At 37.3% G+C, this 25,540-nt stretch overlaps 1 protein-coding gene and 1 non-coding gene across 2 annotated transcripts; one reads left to right on the forward strand and one right to left on the reverse strand.

Annotated features, from left to right (window-relative positions):
• Nucleotides 1-3,803: 3,803 nt before the first annotated feature.
• Nucleotides 3,804-7,751, reverse strand: LOC141685206 (uncharacterized). The gene is made up of 6 exons (XM_074490323.1): nucleotides 7,236-7,751; nucleotides 6,681-7,148; nucleotides 5,838-6,572; nucleotides 4,942-5,372; nucleotides 4,375-4,638; nucleotides 3,804-4,107 (listed from the first exon to the last, which is right to left on the reverse strand). Exons 1-6 carry the CDS (start codon nucleotides 7,749-7,751, stop codon nucleotides 3,804-3,806), a joined length of 2,718 nt encoding a protein of 905 aa, XP_074346424.1.
• Nucleotides 7,752-12,609: 4,858 nt separating this feature from the next.
• LOC141688466 (small nucleolar RNA R71) lies at nucleotides 12,610-12,716 on the forward strand. Its single transcript, XR_012561908.1, has one exon. It is a non-coding gene; the product is annotated as a small nucleolar RNA R71 (small nucleolar RNA).
• The last annotated feature ends 12,824 nt before the right edge of the window (nucleotides 12,717-25,540 follow it).

A 25,540-nucleotide genomic window follows, 5' to 3' on the forward strand; every position in this document is an offset into this window, starting at 1 on the left:
CAATCTCAAACATAGCCTAAGTCGAGTTCGGAAATTTTTTTAAACTTAATCAGTTAAACGAGTAGGATCAATTCAAATAATCTTCGGTCGAATCATGACCGGCTCGAATCACGACCTGCTCGAAATTCGGTTGCTCGACCTCCAATAGAATACTACTCCCTCTGTTCCGTAATAAGTTTCTTATTTTGACTTTTGGAAATATTCATCGTATGTGATTAACTATTAATTTACTCTAATTTATAAGATCAAATATACTCATGAGTGATCTTGTTGAATTCGTATTTATGAGTACTTTAATATAATGAAATTTTTATATTTAAAAACTAATATGAAATTAAAGATATTAAGAATCAAAAGTGTGCATTGACAAGCGTGTTCAACACAAATATGAAACGTTTTTAGGGATATAGAGAGTATTATTCAGGAAAGTTACCGGAGTTACTCTTGACCATTAAAGAAATTAAATTTACTCTTATATATTCTGACACGTTTCTGCCCGTGACGTAAAACCACTCACTGAAAAATAAGTTAAGAGCGAGTCAAGGCGTAAAACTTGTCCTAAATCAATTTAAGGTAATTGATAAAAATTAGAGCTCCAACTGTGTCATAAATATGCCTTAAAATGTTAGGAAATCTTTTAAGTGCCTTATTTTTAGGGCACCACAATAAATGTCTTATTTCATTTCTACCAATATATAATTTGTTTCCCTCTTTTTTTACACATCTCTCTCCTCTTATCTTTACTCTTCCCTCCAATTTTAATTTAAATATATTACTATTTTAATAATAAGGCATAAGTATAAAGCAAATTATTGGAACTGATATATCAAACTTGTAACACCCCCTTTTTATAATAAAAGGAGATATTATTTAAAATCCATAAACCTGCAAACCGAGTATTAATATATTTCTAAACAATAATTAAATAGTCTAAGAATCTTTAAAAATAATATTAAATCTCCAAACTGTCTAAAACAAATATATAAATGTTGAATCTCTAAATAATTAAATCTCGATAATGATAAAGTCAAGAATCCTAATCAACGAAATGGGGTAGCTCTCCATAACATAATCCCAGATCCCCCAAGCACCTGTCTGAAAAAGAATACGGCATGAGCCAAACGCCCAATACGGATTTGGAATACAGTTTATAAAACAAAGAGATCAGAAATAAATAATCTGCACTTTATAATAAAACAACAATTTTAAAAATAAGGCTGAAGCAACGAGGGGTTAGGATATTTCATACCGAGATCAGAACAGATACATATACACACATCATAAGGTACCTAATGCGTGCAACAGAATGGATAACGTGTACGGCATATACAACGTCACCATAAATCAAATCACAAATCAAACTCTGGGTGCACCCATGTATCCTGAATAAATATCAAATGCTCAAAAACTCCTCCCAAGAGCTAACAGAAGGATACGTCGTGACCAATCACACTGTCACGAGAGTGTCATGTCACTGGTGCCGCAATGACATGGTTGTAGTACCCCTACAGCTGGTTAACTCGGTATACCCTAAATCACACTAAGGGTCCAAACGAAAAATAATATTTCTCGCAAAATTTAAAAATCACCTGAGACAAATAATTGAGGTCTCCAAAACAGAGGGTGTCATAAATCAATTTTTAAAATAATTTTCGAAAGCCAAAATATCTAAACAATATTGACAGAGCGAATAAATACGAAACTCAACAAATCAGAGATATTTAATTTCTAAAAAGAGGAGTATTGAATAAAAAGGGGACAAAATCCGTACCTTAAATATTGCAAACTCTAACACTCACAAAATCCGCAAACGATCCTATAAACTCTAGGCTCCTTACCTAATTACAAAATTATAATTTATTATTAAAATTATTTATATATTTCTTTAATCGGCAAATTTCTTTTTCAATTAAAATTTTATAATCTGATTCTCTTGATTTTATTATCAGTAACATATTCAACTAGTTAATATAATGACCAATTAATCTGTAGGCAAGAGGAACAAGACCGGAGGCCAGACTCTTTCTATGCAACATAAATATTACATAATAGCTTGGATGTACAGCCTTTCCAGGAACTTGAAATCACATGTATTACAAAAAGTTACCAACACTAGTTAACAAGATTTGTACTACTAAGTTAGATGCATGCAACCTGACTTTAATAATATTAAAATATTATACAAACAACATTACTTGTTAACTCATATTTGTACACATTTATCATTACATTTATCTAATCTAATAAACTTAATTCTAGTACAGGGAAACTTAGATCACCTCGAAATATATTAGTACTAATAAACATGTACACATGCATATTAACATATTAACACATACGAGGATTAACAAGTCTAAGAGATAATTAATACACATAAAATCAATGAATAGTATCTAAAAGAAAGTTATTATAATTAATAATAAAATTGGTAAATATAGAACATCATCTCTATTATATAATTACAAGTAACAATTTCTAAATAAATTAATGAACTCATGAAATATATTATAACAATAAAAATTATTAATCACAATAAGAACGATACTTATAAACATAATATTATATATGATAAACATGACCCGTAATCATGGCTTCGTATATAGTTCACAATCTGAAATCAAAAAATAAAACTAACCAGAGGATAGATATAATATACATGATATAAGCAAACTATATTAAACTAATATTCAATTATTAACTTAACTAGGCTTATACATATAAATCTTTGTATAAGAATAAGTATGAAAAAAAGGACCATATAATAAATAATACCTTCTTTTACGATTACTGAGCAGGCTAAAGTCGGACAATCCCACTCCTCTCTATTTCAATTGACCCTTCTCTGTTTCGTCTTATTTCTCTATGCGCAGCCTTATATTAATTTAGGATTTTATTAATAGACTTATGTACTCAATAATAACAGTGTAAGTTAATTTATAGCACACCAAATGTCCTACAACTTTTAAAATTGAAACTTTAATAATCAACCAAATATCTAATACGAGTCCTTGTTCTTTTCTAATTAGCTAATATTAAAAGCACTTATTTTAATTCTAATCTAAATCTTATTATTATTATTAAATAAAATAAAATTCACGAGTATTACATATATACCCCTTAAAAAGGATTCCGTCCTCGGAATCAAACTAAACTAAATACTCGTACCTGAATCGAATAAATGTGGATATTTCTCACGAATAGATTATTCTAATTCTCAAGTAGCCTTTCTCTCGGAATGATTTTTCCATAAAATTTTCACAAATGGAATGGTATTCTTCCTCAAAACTCGCCCCTCTCGAGCTAAGATAGCCTCGACATCTTCCTCACAAGAAAGATCATCTCTAATCTTATGTAACGGATACTGAACAATGTGTAATGGATGATATTTATAGCCCCTCAAAACAGACACATGAAACACATTATGCACATGAGATAGTTGTGGTGGCAACGCAACTCTATAAGATATTTCCCCAACTTTCTCCATAACATCAAAAGGTCCAATATATCTCGGACTAAGCTTTCCCTTCATACAAAAACGCTTAACAACCTTACAAGGCGACACTTTCAAGAACACATGATCACCTGGCTTAAATCCACCAAACTTCCGATGTTGATCCGCGTAACTCTTTTGACGAGATCGAGCTTCCTTCAAACTTTCTTTTAACTTTCTCTACCTTCTCATTTGTGATCCTAACCAACTTCGGCCCTTCAATAACTCTCTCACCAACCTCATCCCAACAAGATGGTGCCCAACACCTCCAACCATACAAAGCCTCAAATGGTGGCATACCAATACTCGCGTGTCAACTATTATTGTACGCAAACTCAACAAGATACAAATATTTATCCCAATCACCTGTCCACTCCAAAGCATATGCTCTCAACATATCCTTCAATATCTGGATCGTCCGCTCTGACTGTCCATCGGTCTGTGGATGATAAGCTGTACTAAAATTAAGCCTCGTACCCCAAGCTTGCTGGAATCCTTTCCAAAAATGTGATGTAAATCTCGTATCTCTGTCAGAAACTATCGACACAGGAACACCATGAAGTCTAACAATATCACGCTGAAAAATCTCTGCCAACTCATGAACAGGAGTAGTCTCTCTAATAGGTAAAAAGTGAGCGGACTTAGTAAGTCTATCAACCACCACCCATATGACATCGTTCTTCTTGAAAGTCCTCGGCAAATGAGTCACAAAATCCATAATAATGTTTTCTCACTTTCAAACTGGAATATCTAACTGCTGCAACAATCCACTAGGCCTCTGATGGTCTATCTTCACTTGTTGACATGTAAGACATTTTCTCACAAATTCTGCTATATCTCCCTTCATTCCACTCCACCAAAAGTGCTTCTTCAAATTCCTATACATCTTGGTGGAACCTGGATGGATAAAGAATGAAGAACTATGAGCCTCTTTTAAAATTTCCTCGCGAATTATCGTGTCTGCAGGAACACATAATTTTCCACCCAACCATATGACACCTTCCTCATCAACATAAAAATGTGTTTGCTTTCCACCTGCCATCTCATATCTAATACCTTGCAAACCTGTATCACTCTTCTGAGCTTCCTTAGCCCTTGAAATAAGATTTGGTTCCACTTTCAAACTTGCAATACTACCTCCTGACCCTCTGACATACATTTCAACACCCAATCGCTCCAAATCTGAAATAAGGTTCGGCTGAGTAATGAGAGATGCAACACTCCCCAAGTTCTTCCTACTAAGAGCATACACTACTACATTCGCCTTCCCTGGATGGTACTGAATATTTGCATCATAATTCTTAAGAAGTTCAAGCCACCTCCGCTGCCTCATATTAAGCTCCTTCTGAGTAAAGCTGTATATGAGACTCTTGTGACCAGTAAAGATGTCACAAGTCTCTCCATAAAGATAGTGTCTCCAGATCTTCAAAGAAAATATGATAGCCGCTAACTCCAAGTCATGGGTAGGATAGTTCACCTCATAAGGTTTAAGTTGCCTAGAGGCGTACGAAATCACGTTCCCATGTTGCATAAGAACAAACCCCAATCCTCTCTTAGAAGCATCACTATAAACCTGAAAACCTCCACTTTCTGATGGCAACACAATTATTGGAGCAGACACCAACCTCTTCTTCAACTCTTGAAAGCTCTTCTCACGATCATAATTCCACTCAAACTTAATGCCCTTCCTCATTAGCTGAGTCAAATGCAAAGCTATGGAAGAGAAACCTTCCACAAAACGCATGTAGTGACCTGTCAATCCCAAGAAACTCCTCAACTCCGTCACATTGCTAGGTCTGGGCCAATTAGTAATAGCCTCGACTTTCGCAGGATCCAACTCAATGTCCCTACCAGACACAATATGCCCCAAGAATGCCACTTCCTCCAACCAGAATTCACACTTGGAAAATTTCGCAAACAACTTCTTCTCCCTCAAAATTTCAAGTACAGTACGTAAATGCTCCTCATGCTCCTCTCTGCTCCTAGAGTATATCAAGATATCATCAATGAAGACCACCACGAATTTATCCAGATAATCATGAAAGACCTGATTTATCAAATCTATAAATACCGCCGGTACATTCGTCAACCCAAAGGACATCACGAGAAACTCATAATGACCATAACGAGTACGAAATACAGTCTTCAGAATGTCTTCCTCCCTAACTCGTAATTGATGGTAACCAGATATCAAATCTATCTTCGAAAAGTACTTCGCCCCTTATAACTGATCAAATAAGTCATCAATGTGTGGCAAAGGATACCTGTTTCTGATAGTCACCTTATTCAACTCCCTATAGTCAATGCACAATCTCATGCAACCATCCTTCTTCTTCACAAACAATACAGGAGCTCCCCACGGAGACACAATTGGCCTGAGAAATCCCCTATTTAACAACTCTTGCAACTGCTCCTTCAATTCCTGCAACTCAACTGGTGCCATCCGGTAAGGCGCCTTAGAAATAGGCTCAGCACCTGGAACTAGTTCAATAGTAAACTCCACCTCTCTATGTGGTGGCAAACCTGGTAGCTCATCGGGGAACACATCTTCATAGTCCCTCACCACTGGATAATCCTCAATGCGAGGTTCATCCTTCGATGTATCCTTCACGAAAGCAAGGTAGCCATCACAACCCTTAGACAACAATTTACTCGCCTTTAGAGCAGAAATTAACTTAACATCCCCCTTCGGTTGAGACCCTTGGTATACGAATTCTGGTTTATCTGCATCCCCAAAGATCACCCTTTTTCCTTGACAATCAATTGTGGCACGATGTTCACTCAACCAATCCATACCCAAAATAACATCAAAGTCATGCATCTCCATCGGAAGCAAGTTAACCTTATAATTTCTATCTCCAACAACTATCAGACACTCTGGATATATATCAGATATAATAACAGAATTCCCCATCGGGGTAGCAATAGACATATGAGGATATAATAATGAAGGTGCAACGCCAAGATGACGAACAAACGATAAAGACATAACAGAATGGGTCGAACCAGTATCAAATAACACATAAGGATCACGTCTACCAACAAGATGTGTTCCTGAAACGGTACCTGAATTAGCTGCTGCCTGATTTGAGGTCAATACAAATACTCAGACTGTAGGATTATGCTGACTGCCACTACCATCGTCAGCTCCTCCTCCACCAGTTTTGCGTGACACTGTACAATCCTTTGCCCTATGGGACATGCTACCACATAAGAAACAAGCCCCGGTCTGTCTGTAACAAGCTCTACCTGGATGATGTCCACCACATGTAGCACAAGGAGCCACTGGAATCATATTGGGGTTTCCCCCATACACTGAGTAACGGCTCTGCCTCTGCTGACGATTCTGCCACTGCCTAGGTTGCTTCTGTCGCTGAAACTGCTGATTCTGATTTTGACAAACATACTGATTTCGGCCGTGGAATGACTGACCACCCCTATTCTGGTTCTGTCCGCGCCACTGTCCCTGCTGACCACTCTGACCTTCATACCACTGTATACCCTGTACAAAACCCTGATCATCCCTAGTCCTCTTACTCCCACTGTTAGACCTAGAAGTCCTGAAATCTATGTGCTCCTTCTCAACGTCCTTTGCTGCAACAGCCACCTCTGCCAAATTATCAAATTTAAAGGAAATTATGGAACCCCTCAGATAAGACTTCAACCCCCATTTAAATTTATCAGCCTCCTATGCAGCAGTCCCTGCAACTGTCCCAACAAATCTAGCCAACCTTATGAACCTCGCCATATAATCTGTAATGCTCTCATCATGGTGCCGCACAATAGAATGAAACTCCCTTAAATAAGCCACCCTATCAGCATTAGAGAAGTACTGCTCATAGAATACTTCCTTGAATCCTTGCCATTCTAAAGCCTCTGCATACTGGTCCCCCTTAGTAGCTTTCACTCCTCTCCACCATCTCTGAGCATCCCCCTCCAACTTATATACAGCTAACCTGACCTTCTGAATCTCATCACAACCCAGTGCATCAAAAATCTTTTCGAGATGACCAATCCAATTTTCAGCATCAATAGGAGTTGGTGCTGTACTAAAAGAGTCTGGTTTCTGCTTCACAAACCTCTCCAACCATACAAACGGCTCCAACTGATGGCCCTGACCGTTCTGATTCTGATTCCCATTGCCATTCTGATTTCCTTGTCCATTCTGATTTCCCTTGCCATTCTGATTTCCCTCGCCATTCTGATTTTCTTGGTTTGCCAAAGCCTGCTGTACAGCCTGAGCCACTACTTGCCCTATCATCTCAATAAGCTGAGTGTTAGGGCGAAAACACGCGCTAATATTCACGCAAGTATACGCGTTCGCAAGTAGTATAAGATATAAATCAGATTCGTTCCCACAGAGACTGGTTTAGGTTAAGTTCAATTTATGCACCTATGCAACAATGTATGGTTATCGCTCAATGCTAAGACAAATAACAAATTGGGTTTTTATTAAACTAAGAGATTATATTAAATAACATTAACTAAGAGAATTGAGGTTGAATTACTATATATGACAAACATGGGATCCTAACTTCATTAAATACTTCATTCAATAGCCTTATTGTTCTTAACCTTAGCATGTGATGGTGAGGACACTAATCAGATAACACGAAACTGATAAACGCCAACTTTCGTTGCACGAGTACCATTCTACCAGACATCCATAAAAGAGATAGAAGCTGAATAGGCACCAATTATATTGAGACCCTATATGTCTATAGAATTTGACAACATAACGGTTTAAGAACAAGTTATCTATCTTGATTACATAGGGCAAGTAAAATGGTTAGAGTTACCTACGAATCATGCATACACATACATGAACCTATGCTAGCATGGCAAGTTCTAAACCTCTATATTCACTGTCGCTTCAATAGAGATTAACACGCTATCTTATATGTTAGCTACGCACATAAGACGAATAAGCACAACCATACTAGGATATCAATCAATCACCACACACCAAGATATCGAAACAATTAACTATTGAAATCCATAAGTAAATCTGCTAGAATCCCATGACAACGATTAGCCCATAATCGAACTCATCGTCACCATGGGTTCCAATGAAAGCATGGTATAAACAAGGTCTTAATAAACTAAATAATAATCAAAGTACGAATAAACGAGATCTAGGTTCAACAAGAATGAAAACGAGCATCCAAAGTTACAACTAATTCAAAGAATCACAAGTTGAAAATAAGATCTTCTTTTTCGGAGTTATTCTGTGCTTCTAGGCCTTCTCCTTGGTATCCCAATCTTCCCGGATGATGAAAACCCTTTTTTTTAAGTATATATACGCCCCTAGTGGACCTGGACCCTTAAAATCGTCAAATTCTACTCAAAAAAGGCTTTTTCAGCGAAATCAGCGACCAGCCGCCTCCTGAGCGGCCGCTCAGCTCTCTGAGCGGGCGCTCAGCTCTGCTGAGCGGGCGCTCAGCTACTGACTGGGAAAAATATTCTGATGAATCTTGTTTTGGCCATAACTTGAGTTCTACTCGTCAGAATTAGGCGATTCAACTGCCCACGCGAAGCTATTGAGATTCTCTACAACTTGACAATGGCCTTGGCTTCCAATTCTGATCACTTTTAATCATATTTCCTTTAAAAGCTCTTTTCTTCATTTAATTGATACCTGAAATGCATTAACACAAAAATACATCAAAATACCAACAACTTGAGTCCAAAACACCAATTTAAGCTTGTAATAAAGCATTCCAAGTGGATATAAAATCCACTTATCACACCCCCAAACTTGAATCGATGTTTGTCCTCAAGCATAAACAGACTCAAAACTACAAAATAAACCTAATGCATGAATGCAACTACGTGAATGCAACTAAATGATAATGCAATCGATCCCCTCAGAATAACCATAACCAAATGAATAAGCCAATGCCTCTAAGAATGAAATGACTTGAAACAGAGTTCAAATAAATCCCACAAACCAACTCACAAACCAGAAACGTGCATGTGTGGATGCTTAACAGATATACTCTCGATACTAGATCAATAACCATAACTTATCTATCATCGAAACAATCAAAAGTTTATAAACAGAATAGACAATAAACGCATTATGACTCACAACACCTCCTTTCTACTAGAGTTATACAAGGATTCACACTATTATTGAACACATAACAAAGATGCTTATTTGATCGTGCAATGAATGAGGTCCCAAAAGACTTATACAATAATACCCATGTAGCGAGCGTTAGGTTAGCGGATCCCAGACTATAAAAGCCTTAGGACACTAGGCACAAAGTCCCCTAGAACTTAATAACTCGAGTATTAAAGAGCTCACTCTTGATCAATTATGCATAAACACATACTTTTTTTCTTTCTTTTTTTTTCTTTTTTTTCTTTTTTTCTTTTTTTTTCAATAATTTCTGAATGAGTGCGTTTCGCTCCATCTCATTCAACCCTAGACTACTCATAAAAATATGAGCCGGCTACTAGCCATTTGACACCTAGCCTTACAACAACTAGCAATGAAATCCAAGTTTTTCTCCAGATAAAAAAATCAGTATTTTTACGTCATTACGAGAATATCACAAATTCTAAATATAACCAAGTGATTAAATCTCAACAACAAACAAGTATGATCATGATCTAGATCAAAAGCAACCCTATAAGACTTTGTGAAAATATTTGTTTCTGGCATGCAAATCAATTCATTAGGACTTAAACATCCCTCTATTCCTCATCACCACACTCAAATCAACATCAACTTATCCAATATCATAGTTCATCTTAAGGGATCATGCTAAATATGCATGCAAATGCAACTATATGAAATTGCATAAAAACAAACAAATATGTCCTAAATGAACAATCATACAAAAATATGAATGAACTACAACTAAACATGCAACATGAATCTATATGAATCTATATGGACACACACTACTAATCCTTACATTATCACCCCCAAACTTAAAATTTTCAATGTCCTCATTGAAGGTAATAATAAGGATTTCAGGCATACCTAGTCGTCGGAAAGATCACCCTCTTCGGGTGGAGGATCAGGTGGCCAATCAACCTCGCCACTAGTGTCTCGGAAAATAGTACCGAAAGCATGTGTCAAATCTTCAGCAAGATGACGGTGAATGTCGTGCATGGCCTCCATACGCCTAATTACTCGCCTGTACTGCTCGTCACCAACACCAGTCCTATCAACTACCTGCTGCACATGAGAAGAACCCTCTATAGGCACTGGAGGATCCGTTCGGCTACCCTCTACATCATCAAAGATATATCCCAACCCCTTGTCAGAGGGTGCACCTAAGAATGAATAACTCAAGTGATTTGGTAGTGGGTTGAGCTCAAGTGTAGGAGCATCTTCAATAGACGACTCGATACGATCCTGAGAAATTTTCAGCTCTGCTAACCCAAGAGAATCGAATGGCACATCCAACTTCCTCTTCCACAGAGGTGCATTCAAAACCTGAATTTGCTCTACTTTAAAGCACTCCTCTTTAGTTGTGGGTAATTTTATTTCCTTGAACACATTGAAAGTGACCTTCTGATCATGAACCTTCATCGTAAGCTCTCCTTTTTGCACATCGATCATAGTTCGGCCTGTAGCCAAGAATGGTCTTCCCAAGATAATGGGAATCTTCTTATCTTCCTCGAAATCAAGAATTACAAAGTCAGCAGGGAAGAAGAGTTTATCCACCTTGACCAAGACATCCTCCACTATACCTCGTGGATAAGCGATGGAACGGTCAGCTAGTTGCAATGACATGTATGTTGGTTTCGGCTCAGGCAGACCAAGCTTCTTGAAGATAGATAAGGGCATCAGATTGATGCTAGCTCCTAAATCACATAAACACTTGTCGAACGACAAGTTTCCGATGGTGCAAGGAATAGTGAAGCTTCCAGGATCTTTAAGCTTCGGAGGCAACTTCTGTTGCAGCACAACACTGCATTCCTCCGTTAGAGCAACGGTCTCTAAGTCATCGAGCTTCACTTTCCGAGAGAGAATACCTTTCATAAACCTCGCATAGCTAGGCATCTGCTCAAGAGCTTTAGCGAAAGGTATGTTGATATGAAGTTTCTTGAACACCTCCAGAAACTTCTCAAACTGCTTATCCAGCTTTTTCTTCTGCAGCCTCTTAGGAAAAGGAGGTGGAGGATAGATCTGTTTCTCCCCTGTATTACTCTCAGGAGGAGTGTGTTCCACAGTAGTCTTCCTTGGTTCCACCTCTACTTCCTTCTGCACATCTTCTTCAGCCAAAACTTCAGATTCTGGAACTTGAGACTTTTCAGGCTCTTCGTCTTGCTGAACATGGGGGCTTGCAACCTTTCCAGACCTTAAGGTGATGGCGTTCACCTGTTCTTCAACTTCCCTCTTGCCTAGATTTGTTTCTGTATCACTAGGAACCGTTCCTGGTGGTCGATTCAATAAGGTATTAGCAATTTGCCCTATTTGGTTCTCCAGATTCTGGATAGAAACAGCCTGGCTTTGGCATATAAGAGCCTGGTTTTTGCACATAAGCCTCAAATCCTCCAATTCAGATTTTTCATTCGAAGATAGACTTGCATCATTAGTTTGTTGTTGAAGTTGGAGTTGTTGTCTTGGTGTAAATTGTTGCTGAAAACTAGGAGGGTTAAATAGCTTATTTGCAAACTGCTGGAATGGCTGTTGCATCACATTCTGATTGTTGCTCCAGCTGAAGTTAGGATGATTCCAGTTGTCAGGATAATAAGTGGCAAGAACTGGCTGTTGCGATCTCTGAAAGTTGCTCATAAACTGAGCTGAGTCACTAGATATAGCGCATTGCTCTGTCGCATGCGGACCTGCACACAGCTCATAAACACTGGTTATCTGCTTAACACCATAGTTAGCCAGAGAATCGATCTTCATAGACAACGCCTTTAGTTGAGCAGTGATAGCCGTAGCTGTATCCACCTCAAGAACTCCTGCTACCTTGCCCTGTGGATATCTCTGGGTTGGATACTGATATTCATTAGCAGCCATCAGTTCAATTAGATCATAAGCTTCCTTATAGCTCTTTGCCCATAATGCTCCGCCTGATGCTGCATCGATCATGGGTCTGGACTGTGCTCCCAACCCATTGTAAAAACAAGTGATGATCATCCAATCAGGAATTCCATGATGAGGACACTTTCTAAGCATCTCCTTGTAGCGCTCCCAAGCTTCACTTAGTGATTCTCCCGTTTGCTGCGCAAATTGAGTAATAGCATTCCTGAGTGCAGCTGTCTTCGCCATAGGGAAAAATTTAGTAAGAAACTTCTGAGCAAGATCTTCCCAAGTAGTAATCGAACCAGCTGGTAGAGAGTGTAACCAGCTCTTAGCCTTGTCCTTCAGAGAGAATGGGAACAGTCTCAGCTTCACAGCATCTTCAGAAACACCGTTGAACTTGAAGGTGTCGCATATTTCAATGAAATCCCTAATGTGTGTATTGGGATCTTCCGTTGGAGAACCCCCAAACTGGACTGAAGTCTGTACCCATTGAATTATGCCAGGCTTGATCTCAAAGGTATTATCTGTGATAGCTGGCCGGACAATGCTAGATTGAATGTCATTGATCTTGGGTTGAGAAAAATCCATCAAGGCTTTCGTTCGTGCTGCTGGATCTCCCATTGTAATGAGTACCTGAAACACAAACAAATAAACCGTGAAAGTAAAAGAATCCGAGTCAGTGAACTTTAACGACCACTGATGACAAGCACATAAACTAAAAATTAACACCGAGTCCCCGGCAGCGGCGCCAAAAACTTGTTAGGGCGAAAACACGCGCTAATATTCACGCAAGTATACGCGTTCGCAAGTAGTATAAGATATAAATCAGATTCGTTCCCACAGAGACTGGTTTAGGTTAAGTTCAATTTATGCACCTATGCAACAATGTATGGTTATCGCTCAATGCTAAGACAAATAACAAATTGGGTTTTTATTAAACTAAGAGATTATATTAAATAACATTAACTAAGAGAATTGAGGTTGAATTACTATATATGACAAACATGGGATCCTAACTTCATTAAATACTTCATTCAATAACCTTATTGTTCTTAACCTTAGCATGTGATGGTGAGGACACTAATCAGATAACACGAAACTGATAAACGCCAACTTTCGTTGCACGAGTACCATTCTACCAGACATCCACAAAAGAGATAGAAGCTGAATAGGCACCAATTATATTGAGACCCTATATGTCTATAGAATTTGACAACATAACGGTTTAAGAACAAGTTATCTATCTTGATTATATAGGGCAAGTAAAACGGTTAGAGTTACCTACGAATCATGCATACACATACATGAACCTATGCTAGCATGGCAAGTTCTAAACCTCTATATTCACTGTCGCTTCAATAGAGATTAACACGCTATCTTATATGTTAGCTACGCACATAAGACGAATAAGCACAACCATACTAGGATATCAATCAATCACCACACACCAAGATATCGAAACAATTAACTATTGAAATCCATAAGTAAATCCGCTAGAATCCCATGACAACGATTAGCCCATAATCGAACTCATCGTCACCATGGGTTCCAATGAAAGCATGGTATAAACAAGGTCTTAATAAACTAAATAATAATCAAAGTACGAATAAACGAGATCTAGGTTCAACAAGAACGAAAATGAGCATCCAAAGTTACAACTAATTCAAAGAATCACAAGTTGAAAACAAGATCTTCTTTTTCGGAGTTGTTCTGTGCTTCTAGGCCTTCTCCTTGGTATCCCAATCTTCCCGGATGATGAAAGCCCTTTTTTTTAAGTATATATACGCCCCTAGTGGACCTGGACCCTTAAAATCGTCAAATTCTACTCAAAAAAGGCTTTTTCAGCGAAATCAGCGACCAACCGCCTCCTGAGCGGGCGCTCAGCTCTCTGAGCGGGCGCTCAGCTCTGCTGAGCGGGCGCTCAGCTTCTGACTGGGAAAAATATTCTGATGAATCTTGTTTTGGCCATAACTTGAGTTCTACTCGTCAGAATTAGGCGATTCAACTGCCCACGCGAAGCTATTGAGATTCTCTACAACTTGACAATGGCCTTGGCTTCCAATTCTGATCACTTTTAATCATATTTCCTTTAAAAGCTCTTTTCTTCATTTAACTGATACCTGAAATGCATTAACACAAAAACACATCAAAATACCAACAACTTGAGTCCAAAACACCAATTTAAACTTGTAATAAAGCATTCCAAGTGGATATAAAATCCACTTATCACTGAGCGGGGTCAATGTGAAAAAGGATCACGTCTAGGTAGCATCTACAATATAAGATAGCGAATGAATGAAGATTATGAGAATAAATATGACGAAGCAGTTACAAATAGATTCCAAAATGATGAATCAGAATGAAATGATAAAGAGCAGAATGAAACGAAATTAAATAGAATACCCATCCTATCGTCTACCCAAACTCACAGGACAACCTAAGTAGATTTTCTACAAGAAAGAACATAAGCTCTGATGCCATCTTTGTAACACCCCCTTTTTATAATAAAATGAGATATTATTTAAAATCCATAAACCTGCAAACAGAGCACTAATATATTTCTAAACAATAATTAAATAGTCTAAAAATCTTTAAAAATAATATTAAATCTCCAAACTGTCTAAAACAAATATATAAATATCGAATCTCTAAATAATTAAATCTCGATAATGATAAAGTCATAAATCCTAATCAACGAAATGGGGTAGCTCTCCATAACATAATCCCAGATCCCCCTAAGCACCTGCCAGAAAAAGAATACGGCATGAGCTAAACTCCTAGTACGGATTTGGAATACAGTTTATAAAACAAAGAGATCATAAATAAATAATCTGCACTTTATAATAAAACAAAAATTTTAAAAATAAGTAAGGCTAAGGCAACGAGGGGTTAGTATATTTCATACCGAGATCAGAACAGATACATATACATACATCATAGGGTACCTAATGCGTGCAACAGAATGGATAACGTGTACAGCATATACAACGTCACAATAAATCAAATCACAAAACAAACTCTAGGTGCACCCACGTATCCTGAACAAATATCAAATGCACAAAAGATCCTCCCAAGAGCTAACAGAAGAATACGCCATGACCAATCACACTGTCACGGAAGTGTCATATCACCGGTGTCGCAATAACATGGTTGTAGTACCCCTACAGCTGGTTAACTCGGTATACCCTAAATAACACTAAGGGTCCAAATAAAAAATAATATTTCTCGCAAAATTAAAAATCACCTGAGACAAATAATTCAGGTCTCCAAAACAAAGGGTGTCATAAATTAATTTTTAAAATAATTTTCAGAAGTCAAAATAACCAAACAATATTGACGGAGCGAATAAATACGAAAGTCAACAAATCAGAGATATTTAAATTCTAAGAAGAGGAGTATTGAATAAAAAGGGGACATAATCCGTACCTTAAATATCGCAAACTCTAACACTCACGAAATCCGCAAACGATCCTCTAAACTCTAGGCTCCCGACCTAATTAAAAAATTATAATTTATTATTAAAATTATTTATATATTTCTTTAATCGGAAAATTTCTTTTTCAATTAAAATTTTATAATCTGATTCTCTTGATTTATTATCAGTAGCATATTCAACTAGTTAATATAATGACCAATCAATCTGTAGGCAAGAGGAAAAAGACCGGATGCCAGACTCTTTCTATGCAACATAAATATTACATAATAGCTTGGATGTACAGCCTTTCCAGGAACTTGAAATCACATGTATTACAAAAACTTACCAACACAAGTTAACAAGATTTGTACTACTAAATTAGATGCATGCAACCTGACTTTAATAATATTAAAATATTATACGAACAACATTACTTGTTAACTCATATTTGTACACATTTATCATTACATTTATCTAAGCTAATAGACTTAATTCTAGTACAGGGAAACTTAGATCACCTCGAAATATATTAGTACTAATAAACATGTACACGTGCATATTGACACATACGAGGATTAACAAGTCTAAGAGATAATTAATACACATAAAATCAATGAATAGTATCTAAAAGAAAGTTATTATAATTAATAATAAAATTGGTAAATATAGAACATGATCTCTATTATATAATTACAAGTAACAATTTCTAAATATATTGTGGATATGTTGTGAACTTGATGATTTCATAACAAAACACCTTAGTAGATTTTACTTAGTGAAAAATATAGCACTCGACGGATAAGGAATATAGTCTCGACGGATGACTCAATATAGTCCTGACGGATGATGATTTATTATCCATCGAGTGAGTAGCTTTTGTAATAATGAGTCTGTAGCACATTTCTGCATACACCTTGTTTAGATTCCGTAGTAGCACTCAAGTCATGTTGACTTTAATTAGATATGCAGAATAGGTTGATTAATTGTACATAGATGATGTCTTGTAATTCTGCATAAATGAAATGAAGTCAAGTGCCAGATATCTACCCGACGGATAAACAACAATGCCACTCGATGGATGATCAACAAGGCAACCCGACGGATGATCATGTACCCGACGGATAATCAATTCGAACATCTGTTGACAGTGACAACACAGTCACATGCATCGAGTGTATGTAAAAGGAATGTGAAAGCATATTCAACTGGGTTTTAGAGAACAAAGAAGCATTGTCATTTCCATGCAATTATGAAGATATTCAAAGATGTTGGAATAGAGGAATGAAGCAGCATATTATTAGACTTGATAGGTTTTGTTTTATAATCTTGTCTTATTACTTTGTAAACTTGGTGATATATAAACCAAGAAGTAGTAAATAGAACAACACGAACAAGACTAAGAACATTATCTCAGAGAAACAATTGTAAGCTGCACCCTTAGCATTTCTCTGTAAACTTAGTTGTTCATATATGTAAGCAGTTGTGAGTTACTCAAGCTTTACAGAGTTCTCTCGATATATTTATATATCTCTGGTGGATACTTTTTAATTCATTAGAAAGTTTTAAAAACTTGTGTTTTTATTATTTAGTGTTTTGATTCATTCCAAGTTATTATTCCACACTTTGTAAATCAATTCACACAGATATATATTTTAAGTTAGAACATTTTTAAACCAAGAAAAAGTTTCAAGAATTCCATTCAACCCCCCTTCTGTAATTCTTGTTGCATTGTTTGGGACTAACAATTGGTATCAGAGCAAGCTCTTGATAAACAAAGAGTTTAAAGATCACAACAAAACAGCAAGATGAACAAGAAGGATATTGGAGTCAAGATTCCTTTTCTGGACAAAGACAATTACCATCACTGGAAGGTAAAAATACATCTTCATTTACTTTCTCAAGATGAGGCCTATGTAGATTGCATAGAGAGAGGCCCTCATGTACCAATGAGAGCTGCAATTGGAAATGAGCCATCAGTTCCCAAGCCAAGACATGAATGGTCAAATCCTGATATTGAACAAGTCAGGAAGGACAAGAAGGCCATGAATATTCTGTTCAATGGAGTTGATGGTGACATGTTTAACAACATCATCAATTGTAAAACTGCCAAGGAAGTTTGGGATACAATACAGATTATCTGTGATGGCACTGAACAAGTCAGGGAAAATAAGATGCAGCTGCTAATTCAGCAATATGAGCACTTTCATAGTGAAGATAGTGAGTCTCTCACTGACATTTTTAGTAGATTTCAAAAACTACTAAATGCTCTAAAGTTGCATGGAAGGGTCTATCATACAAAAGACTCCAATTTTAAGTTCCTTAGATCTCTTCCAAATGAATGGAAACCTATGACAGTCTCATTGAGAAACTCTCAAGATTACAAGGAGTTTACTTTGGAGAGACTGTATGGCATCCTGAAAACTTATGAGCTTGAAATAGAGCAAGATGAGAGGATGGAGAGAGGAAAGAAGAAAGGAGGATCCATTACACTAGTTGCTGAGTTAGAGAAAGAGAAGGAGATGAAGATGGTAGCTGTTGAATCAACTTCAAAGGTCTGTGAAAATAAGGGCAAGGGGCTGGTAGCAGAAAATGAAGATTCTTTGAGCCAAGATGATATGGAAGACATTGATGAACATCTAGCATTTCTTTCCAGAAGATTTGCCAAGCTCAAGTTCAAGAAGAACTTTGGAGCAGCTAAGCCAAATAGAAACATGGTGGATAAATCAAAATTCAAATGTTTCAAATGTGGCTTAGCAGGGCACTTTGCCAGTGAGTGTAGAAAGTCAGATTCCAGCAAAAAGAATTTTGAGCCTGTGGATTATAAACAGAAATACTTTGAGTTGCTCAAACAAAAGGAAAGGGTTTTCATTACACAAGAAAATGACTGGGCAGCAGATGGTCTGGATGAGGATGAGGATATCAGCTATGTCAATCTAGCCCTAATGGCCAAGTCTGATGAAACAAAGACAAGTTCTTCAAGTAATCAGGTAATCACCACTAACCTTGCACATTTATCTAAAGCTGAGTGTAATGATGCAATAAATGACATGTCTACAGAATTATATCATTTGCGTGTTACACTTAAGTCTCTTACTAAGGAAAATGCTAAAATCAAAGAAAACAATTTGTTTTTAAGTGAGAGGAATAATGTGCTAGAGTCTCAGTTCATTAAATTTGAAAAATTGAGAATTGAGTGTAAAATTGCTAAGGATGAATTAACTGAGTCCTTGAAGAAAGAAGAGATCTTGAAAAAGCAGTTTGAACGAGAACAGGAGGTGATTAAGGCATGGAAAACATCTAGAGATGTTCATGCTCAAATCGCCAAGGTTCAAGGTATTGAGTCCTTTTGTGATGCAGCCTGAAAGAAGAATCAGGAGAAGCTGGAATCCAATTTGGTTGAAGGATTGCTAACAGATGTGGACTCGACGGATGATGAGGGTCATCCGTCGGATAACAAAAAGGGTTATCTGTCGAATGATATAAATTCTCATCCGTCGACTGTGAGCAAACCTGTGAGTAAAGCCAAACTTGCCAAGTTAAATGAGAAATATGGATCAGTTTCCAACAATTTTATTCCAGGAGAATCCAGTCAAGTAAAGAAGGAGAAAAAGGCTAATGTTGGACATATGACTGTCAAGCAATTGAGTGACAGACTGGAAAAGATTGAGGTTAAAACAGAGGCTAAAAAGAAAAATAATAGAAATGGTAAAGTAGGAATTAACAAGTATAACTACACACCTGATAAATATGCTCCTACAAAAATCTGTGTCAAGTGTGGTAGTGTAAATCATTTGTCTATTAATGGCAAAACTGTCATGCCTACTTCCATATCTATGCCACCTCATTTTCCCAACATAAATGGCATGCCTTCTATGCCTATGAATGTTATGTCTACGCAGAATATGAATGCACAATTTGCTAATATGCCATTTGCACCTAATCCTTATTATGCTGCATTTAGTATGCCCCAAATGCCATTTAGCATGCCCTACTGGAATAACATATTTACTAATGGCATGCCATTTCCTGTTATTCAAAATGTGCATGATAATTCTGTTGTAATGAATGGTTTTAAAGGTTCAACTCAAATGACTAAGGATGAATCTGATATCCCCAAGTCAAATGAGATAAAGCCTAAGAAACAAAGTCAACTTGATTTGATTTTAATGTGTGCACGGAAACAGAAAGAATCTATGGTACTTGGATAGTGGTTGTTCAAGACACATGACTGGAGATTCTACCCTGCTCACAGAGTTCAAGGAGAGAGATGGCCCAAGTATTACCTTTGGAGATGACAGCAAGGGTTATAGTGTGGGATATGGCTTGATTTCTAATGACAATGTCATCATTGAAGAGGTTGCCTTAGTGGATGGTCTCAAGCATAATTTGTTGAGTATCAGCCAGCTTTGTGATAAAGGCAATTCAGTAACCTTCAACTCTGAAGCCTGTGTTGTGACAAACAAAAGGAGCAACAAAGTGGTTCTTACTGGTGTGAGAAAAGGAAATGTGTACTTAGCCGACTTCAACTCATCAAATGCAGAATCTGTTACTTGTCTTCTCAGCAAAGCAAGTCAGGATGAAAGTTGGTTATGGCACAAAAAAGCTATCCCATTTAAAGAAAGAACTGGTTAAAGGTATTCGCCAAGTGGAGTTTTCTAAGGATGGATTGTGTGATGCCTGCCAAAAAGAAAAGCAGATCAAAGCATCATTCAGAAAGAAGCTTGATTCAACAATTGAAGAACCTTTGCAACTGCTACACATGGATTTGTTTGGACCAGTCAATGTGTTATCCATCTCAAGGAAAAGATTTTTCCTAGAGGCTGCATAGGCTTAGTAGTCAGGAACAAAGCTAGATTGGTTGCTAAGGGCTATTGTCAACAAAAAGGAATATATTTTGATGAAACATTTGCTCCTGTTGCAAGACTTGAAGCCATCAGAATCTTCTTAGCCTATGCAGCCCATGCCAATTTCAAAGTCTATCAAATGGATGTCAAAAGTGCCTTTCTGAATGGAGATTTGGCGGAGGAAGTCTATGTCAGTCAACCTCCTGGTTTTGAAGATCCAAATTTTCCAGAATATGTTTACTATCTTTTGAAAACACTTTATGGACTGAAGCAAGCACCTAGAGCCTGGTATGACACTTTGTCAAAGTTTCTTTTAGAGAATCACTTCACTAGAGATACTGTAGACAAAACTCTTTTCTTTAGAAATGTTAATGGCTCTAGTATACTTGTTCAAATTTATGTAGATGACATTATTTTTGGCTCTACAGATGAAAAACTTTGCAAAAAGTTTGCCAAATTGATGCAAAGTAAGTATGAAATGAGTATGATGGGAGAACTAACTTACTTTCTTGGTTTGCAAGTTAAGCAAGTTAGAGATGGAATATTCATTAGTCAAACTAAATACATTTATGATCTTTTAAAGAAGTTTGATCTAATGGATTGCACATCTGCAAAAACTCCCATGGCCACAGCAACTAAGCTTAAATTAAACACTACTGAAAAGTCTGTGGATATTTCAAGTAATAGGGGCATGGTTGGCTCACTTCTGTACTTAACAGCTAGTAGGCCAGATATAATGTTTGCTACATATTTGTGTGCTAGATTTCAGGCTAATCCTAGAGAATCTCACTTAGTAGCTATTAAGAGAATTTTCAGATATCTCAAGGGAACACCAAAACTTGGCATTTGGTACCCTAGAAATTCTAGTTTCGATCTAACTGGTTATTCAGATGCAGGTTATACAGGTTGTAGAATTGATAGAAAAAGTACAACATGAACCTGTCAATTTCTAGGAAACAAGCTTGTGTCCTGGTTCAGTAAAAAGCAAAATTCAGTTTCTACTTCTACAGCTGAAGCAGAATATATTGCTACTGGCAGTTGTTGTGCACAGATTTTGTGGATGAAAAACCAATTGCTAGACTATGGTTTGCAAGTTGAAAGGATTCCCATTTTCTGTGATAACACAAGTGCAATTGCCATCACTGAAAATCCAGTACAACATTCAAGGACAAAGCACATAGACATCAAGTACCACTTCATAAGGGAATATGTAATGAATGGTACTGTGGAACTACATTTTGTTCCAAGTGAAAAACAACTTGCAGATATATTTACCAAGCCACTGGATGAATCCACCTTTTCAAGGTTGGTAAGTGAGTTAGTTATGCTAAATTACTCTTGAATCTTTATAGATTGTTTGCAAGTTGTAATGCAGCCAGAAATTTAATTAATTTTTAGTCATGGATGAAATTTTGGCTAAGTCAAAATTTACATCTCGACAGATGATCACTATCCATCGAGTTTGATCATCCGTCGGTATACATTTTGTTAATAAAATCAATTATTTTTCTGGAATATTTTATGACTCGACGGATAACTGATTTATCCTCATCCGTCGAATTGTCTTATTTTTAGCCGTTGATTCTCTGAACATTATCCATCGAGTATACTTACAGTTTGTAAGAATAACACGACGGATAATTGATGGAATTTTTACATTTTATTTTTAAACGGCTATTTTGGGCAATTCTTATTGGTTACTTTATTTTACTTTATTATTTTTTACAGTTATTTTTGAGATAGTATAAAAGTTTAATTCATTTTCATTACTTTTCTTTTATCATTCTCAAATCATCTGCTCTAATTTCTTTCTTTCTCAAAAGCACTTACTCTCTCTCTGCAAGTTTTTACTCTCTAACAATGGCACCTGTCGTCAAGATAATATCTCAAACTGGATTTATCTATGAGAAGAACAACTCCACTGCACTTGTGAACAAGGGGATTCAACAGTCTGGTGACTACCACAAGATGATGGATTTTGTGAAGAACTGCAAACTCAACTATGCCATGCTGAAATCACCCACCATATACTGTGAAGTTGTTGAAAAGATGTGGACGACTGCAACATACAACTCAACTGATAAGACTATCACTTTCACTATTAAAGGTAAGGAATATTGTGTTAATAGTGACATTATTAAAGCATGTTTCAAAATTCTTGATAATACTGTAACTTCACCACATACAGAAACTGACATTGTTAATATGCTTAACTCCATGGGCTATGCACTCTCTACTTCTAAGTTAAGTGAAATTAGGAGGTTGGGTCTTAGGAAAGAATGGAGTTATCTATGTGATGTAGTTACTAAGGTATTCTCTGGTAAAATTAGTAATTTTGATTCTGTCAATATCTCTATGCTTACCATGCTTTACATGCTAGTCACTGATAAATTCTTCAACTTTAGTGATCTTGTTTTGTTTGAGTTGGGGTTTAAGTTAGAGGAGTTAAATAAAAGGGGTAAAAGTGTTTACTATGCTAGATTTTTCATGATGCTTGCTAACCACCTCTCTGAGGAAATTATGCTTGAGAATCCAACCAACAAATTAGATTGTTGGGTTCAAGAGAGAAGAATTATTGCAGATTTGAACAGGGCAAACCATCACAAAGAGGTGCCACTCTTGTATTTCCCTGTAATGGAAGCACCTCAGTTAAGTGAGGTAATTTCATCTATCTCTACTCTTCCAACCTCACAAATTTCTTTGCATCCTAGTGTAGCTATGGTAACTGTGTCAATGACCCAACAGTTGCCTACCCAAGCTACCAAATCCAAAATTTCAAAAACAAAAACAAAGAAAGCCCCCTCTGGTGTCTCTCAAAAGATGTCAGTTGCAAAATCCACCAAATCTAAAGAGGGGACTGTGAAGGTGGGTAAGGTAGGTGAGGGACAGGGTGAACATAAAAGAAACCCTAAGGATAAGGTTGGAGAGGTGAGTGTTTCCCAGCCTAGCCACACTGCAGTTTCCCAACAGACTGCAGTGCTTAATAAGGATATTAGCTCATTACTGGTTTCATCCTCCCAAAAGGATGTTACCATTAAAAGAGGCTCTCAGCCAAGAGCACAGGCCAAAAGGGTAAGGGACACAAGCTCACCCCAAACCTATACTAGAAAGAAGAAATCAAAAATCTTTGGGGATACACAAGGTTCACACACTGTGCAAATTGGTGCTAAAGACACAGTCATTGCACCTTTACAAAGTCAGTTTGATGTGACTCCAATAAATGTGGAGTCACAACCAAAATCTTTAGTTATAGAAGCACCTCAAGCACCAAATTCTCCCACAAACTCTCTGGATGTGGATATGATCAACACATCAATTCCTGATTCCCCTTCTTTAACTCTATTGGGGAAGCCAAAATCCAGTGCAAGTGAGCATCATCTTTTGGATGATTTGTTGGCTCACTTGCCATTTCTTTCTGAGACTATTGAGACATCTGTGCCAAAATTTTCATCAATCTGCACAGAGTCCACAATAGTCTCCACTCCAAACTCATTTATTCCTACTCTCTCGATGGATATTGTTCATCTCTCGATAGTGATTGTATCCCGACGAATAAGCCTAACAGCAGTTATCCGTTGGATAGTCAAACTACTAAGTCGACGGATATTCCTCATCCTTCGAGTATCTCTGCACAGCTTCAAATTTCATCAATTATCTCAAGTGCAGAAGACTTAGTGGTACTACAATCACTCCTAGGATTGAGGGAAGGGAGTGAACTGAGTGAGAGTCTGGGTTGCTCCCAGGAAAAAGGAGAGGAAAAGAGTGAAAATATGCAATCCAGTTCTTCAGGATTGTCAAAAGAGAGTGTGAGGAGTCCCATCTTAGATGGTGAAGGTGAGGGTGGTGAGCCAATGTGAGACCTTGATGCATGAAAAGAGAGAAAATGAGAGAAAAGCAGGTACTGAAGATATAAGGGTGGATGTTATTATAAGTGAGTTAATGAATGTCCAAGATGCAGACAGGGAGGGACTATCTCAGCAAACTCAAGCTGTTATAGATTCCACCTCCCTAGATGCTGAGACATTTACTCACTATGTTCCAGCCTACCAACTTCTAGCTGGACAGGGAAATGACAATGCAGAAAGGATGCTAAACTTGGTGCACACCATACAGTCCATGCAAAGAGCTAAGATGCCATCACAACTTTGCCTTCTACAGCTGGTGATGTTGATTAGGAGACTGGTGGTTCAGAAGAATTCTTTAGAGGTGAAGGTGGAGATAATGAAGAAGAGCCATTGGAAATAGGGGGAGAAGTAGGCTCTAGTTCAAGATCAGGCATGCCATCTTGGGCATTTTCAAAGCAATGTGATGAACAATACTTCAAGACAATCCTGATTCAACTCATAAATCAGATAAATTCTGCTCTTCAAACCACCACAAATGCCAGCACCAAAAAGCTCCTTCAAGCACATCTTGCTTCTCTACAACTATAACAAATCCAAGGTTTTTAACATGCTCAAGATGTCAACACTATCAAAGGTGATATTGATGAGATGAAAAAGGCCATTTCTGACAAGTTGGACTCTAAACTTCTAGAAGCCACAATGCTTGATATTAAGAGACAACTCAGGAGAAATTCTGATCTTGCCAAAAAGATAGATGCCTTGGATACAATAGTGATAGCAATGGAAGTATCTCTTACAGCAATTCATCTACACCAAGCTCAACAAACGGACTTGCTTCAAAAACTGGTGGCTGCACAAACCTCCTCCTCTACTTAGCTTGATGATAACAAAAAGGGGGAGAAAGAGAGTTCTAGGAGTGAGGGGGAGCAAAAAGTGATCAACATTCAAGTT

Source organism: Apium graveolens, chromosome 9 (assembly GCF_009905375.1).
Source record: "Apium graveolens cultivar Ventura chromosome 9, ASM990537v1, whole genome shotgun sequence".
Lineage (NCBI taxonomy): Eukaryota > Viridiplantae > Streptophyta > Magnoliopsida > Apiales > Apiaceae > Apium > Apium graveolens.

Excerpts from the sequence above, each read along its gene's own strand:
- LOC141685206 (XM_074490323.1), bottom strand. The coding sequence starts at position 7,751 with ATGATAGGGCAAGTAGTGGCTCAGGCTGTACAGCAGGCTTTGGCAAAC. Across the intron at positions 6,573-6,680 it reads GTGGTAGCATGTCCCATAGG|GCAGCAGCTAATTCAGGTAC; the intron begins GCAAAGGATTGT and ends ACCTCAAATCAG. Across the intron at positions 4,108-4,374 it reads CATCCAGGTTCCACCAAGAT|AGAGACTACTCCTGTTCATG; the intron begins GTATAGGAATTT and ends TTTACCTATTAG.